Source organism: Pleurodeles waltl, chromosome 7 (assembly GCF_031143425.1).
Source record: "Pleurodeles waltl isolate 20211129_DDA chromosome 7, aPleWal1.hap1.20221129, whole genome shotgun sequence".
Taxonomy (NCBI): Eukaryota; Metazoa; Chordata; class Amphibia; order Caudata; family Salamandridae; genus Pleurodeles; species Pleurodeles waltl.
Genome location: NC_090446.1, coordinates 394,046,388 through 394,066,359, shown reverse-complemented (window position 1 = coordinate 394,066,359; position 19,972 = coordinate 394,046,388). Strand labels below are relative to the sequence as shown.

Here is a 19,972-nt window from a genome sequence, read left to right as displayed (position 1 = left end):
GTTACTGGAAGACCTTTTCTGATACCACCATATGCTAGAAATAGTTATTCTGCTTTTCAGATCTGATGGGTCCTTTGTAAGTAAAACTTGAGGCATTGTTTGATGTCTAGAGAATGCAGAAATCGTTCTGCAACTGTGTGAGAGTTTAGAAAGAATGTTCTCAGAACCACTGGTTCATTCAGGTGAAAGTCTGACGGCACCTTCAAAAATAACGTAGTTTTTTTCGAAGTATAACCCTGTCTGATGTGAATTGAAGAACAAGTACCTTGATTGTAACGGTGTGAATGTCACCTATGCCTTTGGCAGATGTGAGAGCCACCAGAAGTGCTGTTTTTCATGTAAGGCACTTCAATTCTGTCTTGTTAATGGGCTCAAATGGTGGTTTCATGAGCTGTCTCAGTACCATATTCAGGTATCATGCTGGTGGAAGCTTTCGTAGAAGAGGAAACACCCTTAAGAGGCCTTTGAGAAATTGCTTCACAATGCAACTAGACCATAAAGAAGGTGGATTACTGGAGTGTCTAAACCTGGAAATGCCACCAGGTGCACTCTTATGGACGAATGAAACAATCTGAATCTTGCCAGGTGAAGCAGATACTGGATTATTCTCTCCGACGGTGATGTGATAGGATGGATGTTAGAGTCTACACACCAAAGGCAGAAGCTTTTCTACTTGGGTTTATAAGTTCTGTTCGTTGTGTCTGCTCTTGCTTTGGTAAGCATTCCCCTGCAGTCTGACGGAATGCCTATCATGGAGAACTCATTGAACACAGGCGCCAGGCCGATAAGTGTAGTGATTTCGGGTCTGGATGCTGACCTGACCCTGGATCATGGTCAACAACGCTGATGTCGGCTTGAGTTGGACATAAGGTTGTTCTGATATGAGCAGGAGTTATGTGAACCAGAACTGCTGGGCCACTTGGGGGCTATGAGAAGAAGTCAACAAGGCTCTCTCTTCAATTTGTTGAGCACCTTTGGGATCAATGGGATTGGGGGAAAAGTGTAAACTTAGATTCCTGACCATCTCATTGAAAACACATTCCCCCACAATCCCTTTTGGGGATGGCAACTTGCAAAGAGCGGGCATTTCTTGTTTTTGTAGCAAATAGATCTAAGTTTGACTTGCCCCAATGGTGGAAGAGTTGGTCCAGAAAATGTTGGTCTAGTTCTCACTCGTGGTATGGAATGCTGGTCCTGCCTAGTGAGTCTGTGAGGTGGTTGGACACTTCTAGAACATGTTCTGCTTTGTGGGAAATTTGATGTTGAAGAGCCCAGTTCCAGATGTCGTGCACCTGAGGAGATAGCACTGGTGAGCGTGTTCCTCCTTGTTTGTTGAGATAAAACATCTTGGTGGTATTGTCTATGTGTATGGGGGCCCATGCTTGTGCTATCTTGGGGAAAAACACCTTCAGTGCCAATGCGACAGCTTTGAGCTCCAGTTGATTGAAGTCTTATTTCGCCTGAACTCCACTTGCTGCTGATTTGTAAGTCCTTGAGGTGGGCACCCGAATCTTCTAGGGAAGCATCTGTTGTTATGATAAATGTGAGAATTTGTTGTAGATACAAGAGCTCTTTGGAAGTGGGTGCCATGAGGGACACTTGTTTCTTACACTTTAAAAATTAGTTGTAAATCACTCAAATCTTCTCGCTGCCTTGTATTTCCACACCCAAACTGCTAAAGCCAGATCACAACACTCCCAATGGATCCTTGGTGGATACACAATATCCATTGTCATGGTATGGAGGGAATGCATTGCCCACCAACCTGCTGTAAAACAATAAGCAAAGGGAAGTATTGAAGAACGAAACCCTCCAAATGCTTCCGAGACTGAACTCATGTGGATAGCGCTGGAGGCAGGGATGTAAGAACGAGCCTCCGTCACATGCTTAATCATCTATGTGGAGAACACGTAAGCCATGAACAGCCCTCCCTGCCCCCAGGAAGCAAGACACCTCCACCTCTGTTAAATTTTTTTTTTTTTCCAACATATAAATCATATAATTCTTCAATGAGTCTTCTTGCTGCTTTTACAACTCATCCAACTTGTATCTTCGGAAACTGGGAATCACTAATCAGAGTGTCCATGATCTGCCTGGTGATGTAGAAGCAGTGGCAATCTGGGATTCTCTACAGGTTTTCTCTGATCCAGTCCCTTCATTGACACTAAGGTCCAATGATTACTAAGCCGTCTGTTCGAAGTGTGAGGAGTCTTACCTGATATATTTTCCTGGAAGTTAGGCTGTTACCATGTGCCCTATGCTGCTTACAACTTTAAATGGCTTGGCATCAAAAGGAGCATCAGATTTACGTTGTTGTGGCTGACGCACAAGCACTTGATCGCCTTGCTTGTAAACAATGTTCTTTGCATCTCTCCTTTTGTCACAAAAGGCCTTAATTTTCTACTTATGACTCAAGTCAGTTGTACGTGTCTCAGAAGCAGTTTTGGATCTGATATTGGTCCATTGAGGCAACCTAGTCGTTATGGCTCTCCCGAACATCAGTGTTAAAGGGCTTTCACTTGTGGTTGAGTGAGGGGTTGACTGTAAGCTCATAGAGTAGAATTTGAGAAAGTCTTGAGGTTGAGCTCTAATGCAGCAGGCTGGACAGCTTTATTTATTATACTCATGAAACGTTCAACAAGGCTGTTAGCGGAGGAGTGTTTTTCTGATGCTTCACAGTAAGAAAATTGAGGAAGTCTCTGAATTCTCTGCTATTAAAAAGTAGTCCATTGTCAACTTTGAGAATCACAGGAATGACCCATGTCACAAAGATACTGTCTAATCTCTCAATAACTCTGTTCTGAGTGAAAAATGAGAGATCGTCAACTAATGGGAAGTAAGAGTATTCGTCTACAATCAGCATCAGATAGTGTCTGTTGTCAAGTGGACCAAAAAAGTCAACAGCACTTCTTTCCCAGGCATGCTTGGGCATCTCTGACATGTTCAAAGGGTGTGGAGTAGCTTTTGAGAACAGGCAGTTACACAGATGACAGGTTTCTAATTCTTTTTTAACTCATTCATCAGGATGAGTAAACCAGACTTGATCCTGGAGCGCTTGCTCAGTGGCAACGATTCCATGATGTCCCTCATGAGCCTCTTCAATTGCACATGCTGTCACAGACACTCCAGAATGACAATTCTTGAACCCTTCAGGGTAATTCCTTCTTGTATCACTCACAGTTCATCTTTCACATTATTGTATTTCTGATACTCTCTGATGAAAAGCCAAGTATGTTGAGTCCATGAATGAAAGGTAATAATGTGTTTCAATTTTAACATGTCACTATTTTGGCTCATGACAGAGACAATTTGTTCCAACAAAATTGCAGCTGGTGTGTATGTTTTAACTATGAATTGTATGTAAGCTTCAGCAGTTTAAATGGGGTAGCTGGACATTGCATAGGCACTCTTGAGAAGTAACCAGGAAGGTTTCGATTTTCCCTTGACGATGCTCAATTGTGTAGTTGTACTCCTGCAATTGTAGGCACCAGCGTTCAATTTGTGGAGGCATCTTGGCTTTTGGATTGCCAAAGATGGTCAGCAATGCTTGATGATGTGTCACATGTGTGAAAGGTTTTATGTACAGGAAATGTTCACAGGACCACGCCACTGCTAAACTTACTTTTTTGGGTTGTGACTAAGCACATTTAGGCCCTCATTATGACCCTGGCGGTCAGCGGTAATAATGTGGAAAGTACTGTCAACAGGCTGGCGGTACTTTCCACCATATTATGACATTGGCAGTTTGGCTGAAGCCAAAGCACCAATGTACCACACCGACCGCCACGGCGGTAACAGTCGCTGGGCTGGAGATATCGGTCGTCACTGTACCACCTGCGGGATAATGACCCAGCCTACTGCCATGGTTTTTGTGATTTTTGTGGTTTTCATGGCGGTAGGCATTATCAGTGACAGGGAATCCCTTCCCTGTCACTGAAAGAGGACTTCCCCACCCACACCCCCTCCCCAGATTCCCCCCACCCACCTTCCTCTCCAAACCCCCCCACATTCACGCCCCCCTTCACACACACACATACACACACCCATTCACACATTCATCCACGCATGCATACATCCATTCACACACACATCTGCACACACTTTCATACACAAACGCAGACACGCATTCACAGAACACAACTTACACGCACTCACACCTCCATACATGCACACACATTCAACACGGAACACACACGGGTGCACAAACATTCACACACACACCCACACACACACACACAACACCCCCACCCACTTACCTGTGTTCAGGGGGTCCTCCGGCTGGAGACGGGATGGGGCGCTGCTGCCACCAGCAGCGTCCGCCAGCAGAACACTGCCAGGCCGTATTATGGGTCAGAATATGGCTGGCGGCGGACTACTGGCGTGGCGCTGCTGGCGGCAGCAGCGCCATCTTACCGCCATCCGCTGGCATAGCCACAGCTGGATTCCTGCCATCCTTCTGGCAGAAATCCAGCTGTGGTCATAATACGGCGGACGGCTGGTAGCTGCGCCGACGGCCGCCAAAAGACAGTCGCCGCGGCGGTAGGTGTTTTTTACCACCAATATCATAATGAGGGCCTTAGTCTGGGACAACCTTTTACTTGCATAAGCCACAATATGTCTTCAAGCATTTGGCTGTCCACCATTGTGTTGTGCAAGACTGGGTTTGCATCAACAACTTCTCTATGTAACTTTGGATCAAAATATGCCATTTTAGTAGCATTTTTAATAGCGTATTTAATGTTTTTAAAACTCGGCTTGCATTCATGTGACCAGTGAAATGGAACATTATTTTTCGTCAGCTCTCTCAGTGGAGCACTCACAGTAGCAAAGTCTCATATGTATTGTGAACAGTAACTGCCCATGACAAGGAATGAATGTAACATGGAACCATCTTCTAGGGGGCTGGCAGTTGACAACTCTTCTACCTTAGCTGGATCGGGTGTCATGCCCCCATCAGAAAAGATATAGCCAAATAATTTTAGCTTTGTCTTATTGAATTCACATTTCTCAGCCTTTAGTGTTAAACCAGCATCAACAAGTGAATGACAAAACTTGTTGTAAAACTTTGTCATGTTCCTTTTGTATAGCTCCAGAAACCAATATGTCATTTACTATGACTGAAAGCATTTACACAGATTGATGATATGTCTAATGACATCTTGAGAAATCTCTGCAGCTGATAATACACCAAACCTTAGGGCCTGATTTAGGTCTTGGCGGAGGGGAATACTCCCTCACAAATATGATGGATATCCCTGTTTCAGGTCCTGAGCTCGCCCCCCACGACCGCAGCACCAACCTGCTGCCTCCTGCCTCTGTCCCACGACCACGCTGCCGTTTGCGTGTTCGAGGCCCTCCTCCACCCGCAGGCATCCTCCTGCGCCTCATCCCTGGTGGCTAGTGGGCTCACTTGACCCGTGTGCCGCTTCCGCCGTCCCGTAAGTTGTTTTTCGTTTTTTCTGCGCCTCGCCGTCGGCGCTTCTGCCCCCATTGTGCCCCCCTGATTGCTGTCTCCCCGATCGTGTATTGTGCCAGTATTGTATTTCTTATTGTGTATTTTTTCGTATTGTGACTGCCTTGAATTTTGCCTCGATTTCTGTGCTTTTTTGCCCCTTGTGCGCTCCCCGATCCCTGCCGCTGCCTCCCTGCGGCCCCGCCCCCTTGCGCCCCCATTTGCCGCTCCCTCCCGCCTCCCGCCTCCCGCCTCCCAGTTGCTCCTCCCTCCCCCTCCCTTCTTAATGGCTGGCGCTGCGCGTCGCGAGTGAGCGAACTCTGACCTGTTTCAGGTCCTGAGCTCGCCCCCCACGACCGCAGCACCAACCTGCTGCCTCCTGCCTCTGTCCCACGACCACGCTGCCGTTTGCGTGTTCGAGGCCCTCCTCCACCCACAGGCATCCTCCTGCGCCTCATCCCTGGTGGCTAGTGGGCTCACTTGACCCGTGTGCCGCTTCCGCCGTCCCGTAAGTTGTTTTTCGTTTTTTCTGCGCCTCGCCGCCGGCGCTTCTGCCCCCATTGTGCCCCCCTGATTGCTGTCTCCCCGATCGTGTATTGTGCCAGTATTGTATTTCTTATTGTGTATTTTTTCGTATTGTGACTGCCTTGAATTTTGCCTCGATTTCTGTGCTTTTTTGCCCCTTGTGCGCTCCCCGATCCCTGCCGCTGCCTCCCTGCGGCCCCGCCCCCCTCGCGCCCCCATTTGCCGCTCCCTCCCGCCTCCCGCCTCCCAGCTGCTCCTCCCTCCCCCCCCTTCTTAATGGCTGGCACTGCGCGTCCGCGCCGCTGGCGCGCTGGAGGCAAGCCCGTCTGCGCCCGTCCGCGCCTGGACCGCGCCCAGCGCCACCCCCCCTGGTCCTCGCGCCCCCCGCATCCGCTACTCGGCCAACGAACTCCGCGCTTTCAACCCCGGCTCCTCCACGGAGTGCTTCCTGGCGTCCCCGAAGCACACTAAAGGACCTTTTTCCTGCCGACCCTGCAATTTCTCCTGCATCAGAACGACAAAACCAACAACTAAAACTCTCAAACCCAACCACCTGAACTGCATCCTCATCAACACCCGCTCCGCACGAAAACACGCCATCGAGCTCTGGGATTTGCTCGACTCCACTGCACCCGACGTGGCCTTCCTGACCGAAACCTGGTGGAACGACTCCTCAGCTCCGGACATCGCCATCGCCATACCGGACGGTTATAAAATCACCAGAAGAGACCGAACCAACGGAATCGGCGGCGGAATAGCCATCGCTCACAAAGCTACCCTCAAAATCCACACCCACACTGACGACACCCTCAAGACAGCCGAACACCTCCACTTCCAGATCCACACGGACCCCAACACGACCCTCAGAGGAACCCTCATATACCGCCCTCCAGGACCAAGAGCCCCCTTCAGCGACACCATCGCCGACCTCGCAAGCACCCACGCCCTCGTTTCCCCGGATTACATCCTCCTGGGAGACCTAAACTACCATCTGGAAAATAACAACAATGCCAACACCGCAGCACTGACCTCCAACCTCCTCAACCTCGGACTCCGCCAGCTGGTCAACACTCCCACCCACATCACTGGACACACCCTCGACCCCCTCTTCACCTCAAGCAACCACATCTCTTTCAGCCACACCTCCGAACTCCACTGGACCGACCATCACTGCGTCCATTTTTCCTATAAGAAAATTACCAAGCAGCATCTCATCCATCTACCCCCCTAACGCCGCTGGAGCAAAGTCACCCAAGACCAACTGACCAGCACCCTCGTCAAAAACCCTCCACCCGACGCAGCCGACCCGAACACAGCTGCCATCAACCTCCATCAATGGATCCTCGAATGCGCTAACACCTTAGCCCCTCTCAAGAAACCCACCGCCAACCAAGGAAAGAAAAAACCAGCCTGGTTCACAGACGAACTGACCACCTCCAAAAGCCTTTGCCAGAAGCTCAAAAAGAAATGGATCCTAGAACGCACACCCGACAACCTCGCCTCCCTCAAAGACGCAAACCGTGAACACCACCAACGGATCCGCGTCGCCAAGCGCGCCCACTTCACCGAACGCATCAACAACAACGCCCACGACTGCAAAGAACTCTTCGGCATCGTGAAAGAACTCTCAAATCCAAAAGCCAACGCCAACGACATCCCGCCCTCCCAGAAACTCTGCGACGACCTCTCCACCTTCTTCCACCAGAAAATCGTGACCATCCACAACAGCTTCAACACCGGCCCACCGCCAGACCCCACCCCCGACGTCTCCACCTGCGACTGCCGCCTCACCGCCTGGTCCCACGTGGATGACGCAGAAACCACAACAACCATGAACACCATCCACTCAGGCTCCCCCACGGACCCATGCCCTCATCATGTTTTCAACTCAGCCAACGCCACCATCGCCCCCAAACTCCGCAAGATCATCAACCTCTCATTCACCTCCGCCACCTTCCCGGACAGCTGGAAACACGCAGAAATCCAACCCCTCCTCAAGAAACCCAAGGCCAACCCCAACGATCTCAAAAACTTCCGCCCGATCTCTCTCCTCCCTTTTCCAGCAAAAGTCATCGAGAAGATCGTCAACACACAACTCACCCACTTCCTCGAAGACAACTCCATCCTGGACCCCTCACAATCCGGTTTCAGACGAAACCACAGCACGGAGACTGCTCTCCTCGCCGCCACAGATGACATCAGACATCAAATGGACAACGGCGAAACCTCGGCCCTCATCCTCCTCGACCTATCAGCCGCTTTCGACACAGTCTGCCACCGCACCCTACTGACCCGCCTCCAGGAAGCCGGCATCCAAGACAAAGCCCTCCACTGGATCTCATCCTTTCTCTCCGACAGAACTCAGAGAGTCCGACTCTCCCCCTTTCGCTCCAAAGCCACCAACCTCATCTGCGGCGTCCCCCAAGGATCCTCCCTCAGCCCCACATTGTTCAACGTCTACATGGCCCCCCTCGCTAAACTGGCCCGCCAGCATCACCTCAGAATCATCTCCTACGCCGACGACACCCAGCTCGTCCTTTCCCTGACCAAAGACCCACTCACCGCCAAAACAAACCTCCACGAGGGACTAAAATCCATCGCCGAATGGATGAACAACAGTCGCCTGAAACTCAACTCCGACAAGACGGAAATCCTCATCCTCGGACGCTCTCCCTCGGCCTGGAACGACTCTTGGTGGCCCGCCGACCTCGGACCCCCACCCACCCCTGCCAGCCACGCAAGAAACCTCGGCTTCATCCTGGACCCGGCCCTCACCATGTCCAAACAGGTCAGCACCGTCTCCTCCTCCTGTTTCAACACCCTCCGCATGCTCCGCAGAATCTTCAAGTGGATTCCAACTGAGCCCAGAAAGACGGTGACCCAAGCCCTCGTCAGAAGCAGACTGGACTACGGCAACGCACTCTACACAGGCATCCCAACCAAAGACATCAAACGACTCCAGCGCATCCAAAATGCCTCCGCCCGACTGATCCTCGACATACCCCACCGATGCCACATCTCCCCTCACCTGAGGGAACTCCACTGGCTCCCGGTGGAGAAGAGGATCACCTTTAAACTCCTCACCCACGCTCACAAGGCACTGCACAACACCGGACCTTCCTACCTCAACTCCAGACTAAACTTCTACGCTCCCACACGTCAACTTCGATCCGCCAACCTCGCCCTCGCCGTCGTCCCCCGAATCCAGCGCAAGACCTGCGGCGGCAGATCCTTCTCCTTCCTCGCCGCCAAGACCTGGAACTCTCTCCCCACATCTCTACGCCAGACCCAGGACCTCCTCGCCTTCAGGAGACTCCTCAAGACCTGGCTCTTCGACCGCTAACTGCAGCGCACCCCCCCCCCCCAGCGTTGTTCTCTTTCAATTGCCTTGTTGGGTCTCCCTGGGCAGAAAGGGTGGAGGGGCTCACAGTTACACTTCAAAAGCCAGTGGCCTGCCCTCACACGAAGGACTGATCACCTCCAAAAGGTTCCTGGCAGACAGGGCTGGGTTGAAAGGGGAACCTGTGCACTTCAAAACCACTCTTTGAAGTTTCCTCCACTTCAAAGGCACTTTTGGGTATATATACAGGGGCTGGGACCCAAACAAATCATACAGTTATGGATCTACCACTGGACTCTGTCAGAGGGATTGACTGGCTACCCAAAGGACTCATCTGGACTGCTTTGCTGGAAGGACTGCTGCTCTCCTTGCTGCCCTCCTTGTTGCCCTGCCTCCTGCTGGCCCCTGACTCTTCTGGAAGGGCACTGCCTCCCCCACAAGTGCTCTTCAAGGGCTTGGATTGAGCTTGACTCCTGCTCTGAAGTCTCAGGGCCAACAAAGACTTCCCAAGAGAAGAAAATCCCTATGCATCGGAAAATTAACGTGTTGCCTGCAGCGCCTGCCTCGCAGATGAAGAATTGCTGCATCACCTGCTGGATCAACGGAGTGCCTGTTCCTTCTTACCAGCGCATCAAGGACTTTCAAAGCATCATCCCTGGGTGTCAAAATATACCCACATTGCAGTGAATTACCAAGGCTGTGCTCCTGGAACTTTACGCATCTTCTTGCAGCGTGGATAGAATCATCTTTGACGTGCCAGAAAATCCAACTAAGCACCTTATTTTTCAGCGCTTCACCTCCCCTGCAGTACCTGTGCATCGTTGTTTTTGACACATACAAGGTACTGTGTTTTAAAAAGATACAACTACTGATTTAAACTTTTAAAAAGTGATATTGTAATTGTAATCGTATTTATATAGCGCTTACTACCCCTGACGAGGCGTCGAAGCGCTTTTCGATGAGTAGCACGCTACTCCGGTACCCAACAAGAATTAGTGATGGATTAGTATAATTTAATAAGGAGTACAGTTTTAGTATTATTATGAGTTAATTTGAGTTGCGGATATGAGAGTTTGTTAGTTAGATTGACTGGAGTAATGGAGGGGTGGAGGAGGAAAGAAATCCAGAAGTGTTAATTGGGAGTTTATCCTTCATTTACTCAATCCAAAGGCTTGAGATGAATAAAAGGGGGGCGGAGGGGAAAGAGGATGTGGAAGGGTTAGGGAGAGCATAGTAGCAGGGTGAGATGAATGCAGGAGAATTTAGTAGGGTTGTGTGGGAGGTCACAGAGGTAGAGTGAGGTTTGGTGAGTTAGATGTGGGGGTGGAGGGATGAGCTTAGGCAGAGATATTTAGGAGATGAAAGTGGTCGAAGGGATTTGGGATGAGTCCGAGTGAGAATGGAGGATAGTTTGATAGAGACATGACATAAGAGCGATGAGTAGATAAGTGTGATAAAAAGAGAGCAGAAATTCATAGAAACATGCCAGGCACAGAAACAACATATATACATACATACACATATATATATATATTTATACACACACACACATGACTATACACACACATCTGCACATACAATACATAATTAGAATCATGGGTAAAAAATACTTAGTCGTCCATCCATCATCCTGGTAAAAAGGTGGGAACTCCCCCACCTACCTCGAGGGTGGACGGGGCGTGGCCCAGCGGGCGGAGCCCACAGGTGCTCCACAAAGGGAGAAACCCTCCACTCTGTGTCTCCAGCAGAGGAAGACAGAAACCGCGCGTCCCAGTCAGACACAGACCACGCTCCAGCACATCATCAGCTCATATAGTGACGTGCAGATTGGATTTTTGTCATTTTTATCTTATTTTATTCACATAAATAATATTTATTTTCCTAAACTGGTGTGGAGCACTTTTTGTGGTGTTTTTACTCTGTTATTGTATACGTTATTGTACAAATACTTTACATTGTGCCTTCTAAGTTAAGCCTGTCTGCTCTGTGCCAAGCTACCAGAGGGTGAGCACAGGATAATTTAAGTTGTTTAGTGACTTACACTGATTAGAATTGTGGTCCCTACTTGGACAGGGTGCATACCTCTGCCAACTGGTGACCAAATTTCTAAGAAGAATGATGCCACTCCCTGTGCAAATAGAAGACAGAGATTTGTGTCATTATAAAGTGGCAACCATGTTCTCTCTGTGGCTCAGCACTTGTGTATCTGAAGGCAGTGAAGAGAACAAAGTTCACATTTATGCTTAGCATGCTACTAATGGTATAAAGAACACAAATGAAGCTTCTTACAGTGATGCAGGACTAGCACTGTTGCAGCTACAATTGAGAAGAAACTGGTGGAGATGTCTCCGGCAAATCCAGATACCACAACAGAACATACTGTACAGAGATGACATTAAACACACAAAATGCCTGATTAGACAGGTGAAATCTGTAAACTATGGCTGAACAAAGATGCTAAACACTAAAGGGAAATGAGGCTGCATAGTGTAGGGGAACGAGACACAGGTACTAAGCATGGAGACATTTCTTGCTAAGCGTAGCTAGCACTAACTTTGAATCCAAGGAAAGAACGAATAGTAAGGAAGGAAGGCATGGACGTCAATTCACCAAAATCCCTGGGGTAGCAGAAGTGACATCACACACCCTTTGACAAAGAATTTCACTCACATACACATACTTACACATACACACACATTCACACTTACACACACACTCTCACATAAACACACTCTCATCCGCAAGCACGTACACAACATACATTTAAAAGCATTTTTACTTCTTCAGCTGCCATGGAAGGGCATATTCCCAGCTAATTGTACCCTGTTTTTATTTCTCTAATAGTGAATACTATATGTTGGCTCGTTATGGGTTGGAGTCAGAGAGTACAAATCTCTGTGGGAACTGAGTATGAGGAGCTGGACGGGGCAGAGCAGGGGCCACATAATCCAACTGCTGCCGTGCTTGGAGACGCTTTTCATAAATTGAGTACGACGTTCCCGCTGCGTGGGAACAGAGTCTGAGGAGCTGGTCATGGCAGAACGGGGGATGCATGACCCAAGGACTACCTGTCCCACAAATCTCTGCTCCAGGTCATTGACATAGCTATTTGCTGGATTGGGTGCAAAAACGGGTCCCATTCGGGTACCTGAGCATTGCTGATAACAGGTGTTATCGTATTTGAAACAGTTGTACTGTGGAGTAGTCCTCAGGAGTGAATTAACAAAGTCCATGGGGACTCAATTGATCGCTCTTGTCTGTTGAGGAGGTGTTCAATAATACTGATACTCTCCTCTTGAGGTATGGAGGTGTAAAGAGAGACAATGTCTTGTGTGGCTAGCAGATCTGTATTGCTTTTGAGGGGCATTCCTTCAATCAAGTTGACCACAAAGGTGCTATCCCTTACATACGTGTCCTGTATTGACAAAATCACTGATAACATTTTTGATATATTTGCCTGAGGGTGCCAAAATAGAGCCACAGCCAGAGGGGAAAAGGTCTTCCTAGAGGATGATTGATATCTTTGTGAACTTTGGGTAAAGTGTATAGCACAGGGGTGGTACTTACACCTTATACCTGGTCCAGTTATTCCTTATTAGTGAAATGTAGCCAGTACCTTGAAGCCAGGCACTCTAGAGGTAGATGTAGCTGGGCAGCCAAGGGTTATCTAGGAGACATGCAAGGCTCATGCAATATTACTGTGGTCACACAGTACTCACACATATGAAAGAAAACACTCAAGGGGTCATTATGAACACGGCGGGATTCCCTGCCGCGTCCATGCTGGCGGTCTAAACACAGACCGCCAGCCTGTTGAAGACCCCGCCAGCCCAATAATGAACATTCCACTGGGCTGGCGGGCGGAAACAGTGTTTCTGCCAGCTGGCCCAGCTGGATGCTGGGCCAGGACATTGCTGATGGCTCCACATGGAGCAGCACCTGTCACGCATATCACTGCTCGTAAATCGGGCAGTGACGTGCACGATGGGGCTGTGCACGGGGGCCCCTGCACTGCCCATGCCAAGGGGGAAACCGCCAGGCAAAGGCTGGAGGAACACAGGTTCTTTATCCTGAGGGCAACGCTGCTTGCAGCACTGCCCTGTCAGATAGAGAACCTCGCCATCGTCAGGCTGCCTGGCAACGGTAGCCTGGCGGTCTCTCTGTGTTCGGTATATGGCAGTCCAGACCGCCATGTTCATAATGAGGGCCTCAGAGTTACAAAAATAAAAGTACATTATTTTGGTGACACAAATACCAAAAATACCATAGGAGGTAAGTGCTTACAAAAACCTTGGGGTATGATTCCAACATGTTTGATACCAAACATGCCTATGTTCAGAGTTACCATTATGTATCTGGACATAGGTAGCGACCCATATCCAGTACACACATAAAGTGGCATCCCTGCACTCACAAACTCTGGAAAAATGCTCCTGAAGGTTGTGGGGCACCTCTGCTAGTGCAGGGGTGCCCTCACACACAGGTACTCTGCCCTCAGGGCTGGAGGTCCTGCTATAGAGGTGACTTATGAGTGACCTGGTGCAGTGTGGGGGTCCCCTCCCCATGGACCCAGTCAGGGGCCTGCCACCTGCGCACGGTGTACTGGGTTGAGGGGGCCCATTGGAGCTCAGGCCCCCCACCCCCTCTCGCACCGCAGGGGCTACAGAGGCCTTTGTTCCACCACTAATGGTAATGGTCTACTACAACAGTGATGTCCACCCAGAAATACACAGCTCATAATGAAGGGACAGAAATACTGAATATCATTGAGCGTGTTCACACTCTAATTGCCAGTAACCCATTAAAAACTGTCTTGCTCAGCATGTCATGGGAAGTATTTTGGGCACTTGTTAATTTAATTATAGTGACATAACATGTCTTTTGTCATTTTAGGTTGCTCTGGGTGCCAAGGATGAGTTTCTTCTCTTTGCTTCCATTTTTGAAGCCACAATGATCGGCCCCAGCATTTATTTTATTTTATTTTATTTTATTTAATGCGTTTTTATATAGCGCGGACTTTACCCGAAGGTGTCAGAGCGCTTCACAATAGGCAAAGTACAGATACAAGAGGAGAAGAAATACAAGTGAGCCTGTTACAAAAACAAGCGTTACATTACATGAGGCAATCGTGATAATTGTGCACGTATCAAGAGCAAAAAATAAACGAGGTGGCAAACGATACGAAGCGATACGAAACTATAACGAAACCTGTCACGTTTGAACTGTGAAATACTGGGTTTCCAGTGTGCAACAACCAAATTTAGAGGAGAGAGAGCATAATCACTGGGGTCCTGGTTAGCAGGATCCAAGTGAACACAGTCAAGCACACTGACATCAGGCAGAAAATGGGGGTAACCATGGCAAAAAAAGGGTACTTTCCTACAAAGGGGTGTAGCAATTCTCCGCATTCTGAAAGTTGAATTCTTCCTTTGACAGGAAACCCTGCTCTTTACCTTGTATGGTCACTTTCAGTATCTCACCTATGATTTTGTCTAGTGGGTTGGGTGCAAGACCTATGTGTGCTTGGTGTCTGAAATTTGTCTTTTTAACTCCACATCATAATCAGTATAATTCTGCAGGACAATACACCCCCTCCCTTTCATCAGCTGGTTTGACTATAATGGAATCATCATTTTTGAGAGCTAAAAGAGTATTCCTTTTCACTAAAGAGATGTTGTAAGGAATAAATTCTCTAGTTTATTTCATAGCGCAGAGGCCCTTGTACACCAGCCTCAAAAATGTTAATAGTTTTGGCAACATAGTGAATTGGGAAGATAAAACATTGAAGGAGGCCTGAGTCCTGGGATGGAGTCAATAGCTGGGTTGTTCCTATCTGCAAAGAATATCTTAAGTCTAACCTTGTGGAAGAACTGTAACAATTCAGTCTTTAGAGAGAAGAAATCTGTCCTCTCTGTGATCACATATGATAGGCTCTTACTTATGAGTGAGATCTCTGTAGAGGAGAGGGTATGGTAAGACAGATTGAAGATGGGGATCTGTTGGGGGTTGTCAGGCACTGGTTGTGTGAGTGTAGCTATGGTCCGTGAGGGCCCTACCTGTAGTGCTTCCTCCTGGTTTGACACTGCCAGGATATTGATGCCATGGTCTGCTTCTTCTCCTGCCTCTGAGCCTTTGAGCCAAAAAAGGGTGGCCTGGGTGTGTGTTGATAATGCTAGGGCCTTCTTGGGGGTCTGAACCATCGGAATCTGCAGATGGTTGGGAGAAAGTGACTGATTGTTTATTCTTGAACCTGCCCCACATGTATGATCTGTCTTGTCCTGTATTGCTGGTACAATAATCTTCTCTTTATTTAATCAATCAATCAATCAATCAATTTATAAAGTGCGCTACTCACCCGTCAGGGTCTCAAGGCACTGGGGGGGGGGGCTACTGGTCGAATAGCCATGTCTTGAGGTGTTTTCTGAAGGTCAGGAGGTCTTGGGTCTGGCATAGTTGGAGCGGTAGGGAGTTCCAGGTCTTGGCGGCGAGGTGAGAGAAGGATTTTCCTCCGGTGGTGGTGCGGTGAATGTGGGGGACGGAGGCGAGGGCGAGGCTGGTGGAGCGGAGCTGGCGGACGGGGGTGTGGAAGATGAGTCTTTCGTTGAGGTAGGCCGGACCTGTGTTGTGGAGGGCTTTGTGTGCGTGCGTGAGTAGTTTGAAGGTAATCCTCTTTGATCCGGGTAGCCACTGTAGTTCTCTGAGGTGGGCAGAGATGTGGTTGCGGCGTGGGACGTCAAGGATGAGTCGGGCGGAGGCGTTTTGGATACGTTGCATTTTCTTTTGTAGTTTGGCCGTGGTTCCTGCATAGAGTGCGTTGCCGAAGTCCAGTCGGCTGCTGACTAGGGTGTGGGTGGCTGTTTTTCTGGTTTCAACGGGAATCCACTTGAAGATCTTGCGGAGCATGCAGAGGGTGTTGTAACAGGAAGAGGAGACTGTGTTGACCTGCTGAGTCATGCTCAGTGCTGAGTCAAGGATGATGCCCAGGTTCCGTACTTGGGTGGTAGGGGTGGGGGCGGCTCTGAGGGAGGTAGGCCACCAGGAGTTGTTCCAGGCGGAGGGGGTATTGCCGAGGATGAGGACCTCTGTTTTGTCTGTGTTTAGCTTGAGGCAGCTTGATTCCATCCAGTTGGCGATGGCGTGAAGTCCCTTGTGGAGATTATTTCTTGCTGTTGTGGGGACTTTTATGTGGGAGATGTTCAGCTGGGTGTCGTCTGCATAGGATACTATGTTGATGTGGTGGGATCGTGCGATGTTGGCGAGGGGAGCCATGTAAACGTTGAAAAGTGTTGGGCTGAGGGAGGATCCCTGTGGGATGCCACAGATGGTTTTGAATGAATCGAACAGGTAGGGCGGCAGGTGGACTCTCTTTGTTCTGCCGGAGAGGAAAGAGGAGATCCAGTCGAGGACCTTGCCGTGGATCCCGGTGTTGTGGAGGCGTGTTCAAAGGGTGTGGTGACAGGCGGTGTTGAAAGCTGCGGAAAGGTCCAGGAGGATGAGCGCTGCAGTTTCACAGGGATTTGCTTTCTCTCTTGAAAAGTTATTTAAGTCTTTAGTAACCTTGTTGGCTTTCCTTTTGAATTCAATACTGTGGAATTCATCAATAATTTTGTTTAAGTTGTCTAGCAATTGGTTGGCCTCTGCTAAGCCATCTTCGCCTAGAAGCTTTTTTTCAGTTGCCTCTATCTCTCTGAGTTCTTCTTAACGTGTTCTAATGCTGGCTCAAATCCAAGCACCATCCAGTGATGCACACATGTGGTGAAAATAAGACTGAACCCACCACTGAACTTTTTGTCCTACCTAAAAATACCCGTAACATTCCTAACCTGTAGGTCCAGAATTTTTATGCCAGCCTTAAGCTACTCTGTGAGCATGAGTGCATGCAACTCCATTCTCACATTCTTTTTTTTGACTTTTTCAAGTTTTTCAAGATTGACTTGGGATATTCAGTAGCCTCTTTTGTAGCCAAGATTCATTTGTTAAAATCTCTGCCATGGATACCACTGTTGTGTCTCCTCCAGCCTCGCCTCTTCTTTAGCACTCAGGCTCACAGCATGCCTGCAACCGTGGCAACCACCAGAGCTCCACCGTCCTGTACATTGTTTTTGGCCTTACATGGACACCCAGGGCTTGGAGTGCTCTTTCTTGTAGCCTAGTTTTGACTATTCGTCTGTGTCAAAAGAAGGTGTGCCGCAACGTCTTCCCATTGACACTGATGAAGGAGTGAGGCTGAACCTATGCAGCCCACCTCATTTACCTTGAATGGCAATTCTCTCCGACTATGCTACGTGGTGCATGCGTACATTTCCCCTTACCGTTGAGGCCTCCACAGTAGCTCCTGTACCAGTCCATTGATTCTCGAGCACCTGCTTTCCTAGTTGTCTGGTTTGTCTTCTTGGGAGTAAGCATAGCAACGCTAGATGTTGAAAATATTTGAGCTTGCATTCATTACCTTGTGGCATGTGAGTGACTTATACAATCATTTTGTTTCCTTTTTAAGTTTCCACTCTGGATACCCAAAGTGAGTATTTTCCCTTTTACACTTCCTATTCTTGTGCACTTTGGCTGTGAATCCCATAGGATACCTTGAGGTACTGTGTCAATTAATAATTATTTTGACTAGTTGACCTATTGCACGATGGAATAGTCACTCTGTTTCCCTTAAATCCTCAGGTGTCCCCCAATTCTGTTTGTCAACTCATGCAAACGAACCAACACATTAATCTTTTCATTGATATAAGGGCTCGGATTCTCTTTATAATTTCTCTATGTGACTGTTTGTTGTCTTTTGGAAAAGCTTGAATTTATATTGTTTTTTTGGCTGGATGGATGTATTGTACTTTAATGTTTCTGCTTTGTTCTGGGTTTCACGTGGACACTGTGCACATTTCCTACTTATGTATAAAGAAATATAATAATGTGCAAATACGAACAGTCTTTTGACTACTTCTTTCCTAACACATTCTTGAGCAGCACCATTGTATACAGTCACTCAGCTTCATCGCCATTGTTTATCTTGATATATTTCTAATATCAACCGTTGTTCTCATGAGCCAGTAGCAAATGGTACAAAGCAAGTGGAGGTGGGCCAGTCAGGGGCCTCATGGTGGTATAGCCTGGTTGTTTTATGAGGTGCCCTGGATGTTGGTGGGGCACATACACCAAGTCCACCATTGTAGGACTGGACTCACTATGCCTGGCTTATAACGAAAGCCGGTCGAGCAGTTCATGATGTACATTCTCTGTTAGAAAATCTTGTTCTCCTGAAACCTGGGCTGTACATATTTTGTATTTGAATGAATGGCGGCCTGCAGCTACGAGTGGTGTAGCAGCTCTCTGTGTCAGGGAAACTTGCCCTGTGCTGTGCCTGTTTTGAGTGTGCCATTATTTTGCCGTCTAGCCAGCTCAGCTGTATCTCCTGTGAGTGTAACTCGTTCAGGCGCCACTCATACAAAGGTAAAGAGTAATGGGCTTTTTGAATACTGACATTAAGGATGCCTGGTAAGACAGACGAACGTTTTTACAGCAGGTTAACGTATTACAAATACAAATAATAAATATGTTGTTTAGGAAGATTGGGCAAATGGTCAAAAGGGCATCAAGATTGTTAAAGGAAATGCGAGGTAGTGGTCTTTCCTCACATAGACGATTGGATATGAAGTGTGGCATTATCAGCAAAATGGTTGATTTTCAATCCTAATTCCAGTTCTGTTTTTTTCCACAGTCCCAATGTGGCCCTTAATGAGTAATTAAAATGATTTTTATATCAGCTAGTCTAGGTGAAGAGGCTTTTGTGTTGGCTGTGTCAATTGCACTGAATGGTAAACCGTGGCGTAATGACACTTGAGGGGTCCCCCTGCAAAGTACCGTGAAGGGGTCCCCTCCCGCTTGGCCCAGTCAGGGGCCTGCCGCCTGTGCACAGTGTACTGTGTTGAGGGGGCCCATTGGAGCTCAGGCCCCCACCCCCTCTCGCACCGCAGGGGCTACAGAGCCCTTTGTTCCACCACTAATGGTAACGGTCTACTACAACAGTGATGTCCACCCAGAAATACACAGCTCATAATGAAGGGACAGAAATACTGAATATCATTGAGCGTGTTCACACTCTAATTGGCAGTAACCCATCAAAACCTGTCTTGCTCAGCATGTCATGGGAAGTACTTTGGGCACTTGTTAATTTAATTATAGTGACATAACATGTCTTTTGTCATTTTAGGTTGCACTGGGTGCCAAGGATGAGTTTCTTCTCTTTGCTTCCATTTTTGAAGCCACAATGATCGACCCCAGCATTGGTATCAAACCTGTCACGTTTGAACTGTCTATAGGTAAGCATTCCTCACATTTTGGGTGTATTCATTTTCAAGCTAATCTCTGTTATTGTGTTTGCATCATTACTGTGCAGCAGCGAACATAAAACTGTAGAAGCTAAGGTTCTGATTACTGAGTAAAAGAAATAAACTAGCCTAGGTGTTCACTGCGGGGGCTTCACCTCTTCTACTCCAGGCACTAAATAACCAGAGTTCTTTCAGCCACAACTCCTGAGTAAACTACCCAAGATTCAACCACATGAATCCATAAGTCCTTGCTTGGAGGATAGTCAAGACAAAAGGAGTGGGATAAGAAAGATTACTGGTAAGTAATTGAAATGCCACTTTCAC

At 48.2% G+C, this 19,972-nt stretch overlaps 1 protein-coding gene across 2 annotated transcripts in view; it reads left to right on the top strand.

Moving 5' to 3' along the window:
- The window catches only part of LOC138304105 (fer-1-like protein 4), a 1,042,026-nt gene that overhangs the window by 492,881 nt on the left and 529,173 nt on the right, over positions 1-19,972 (top strand). For both annotated transcript variants that reach the window (XM_069243852.1, XM_069243853.1), the window contains one exon: positions 19,531-19,639. In XM_069243852.1, coding sequence (XP_069099953.1) covers positions 19,531-19,639 — 109 coding nt within the window. The remainder of the gene's footprint in view (positions 1-19,530; positions 19,640-19,972) is intronic.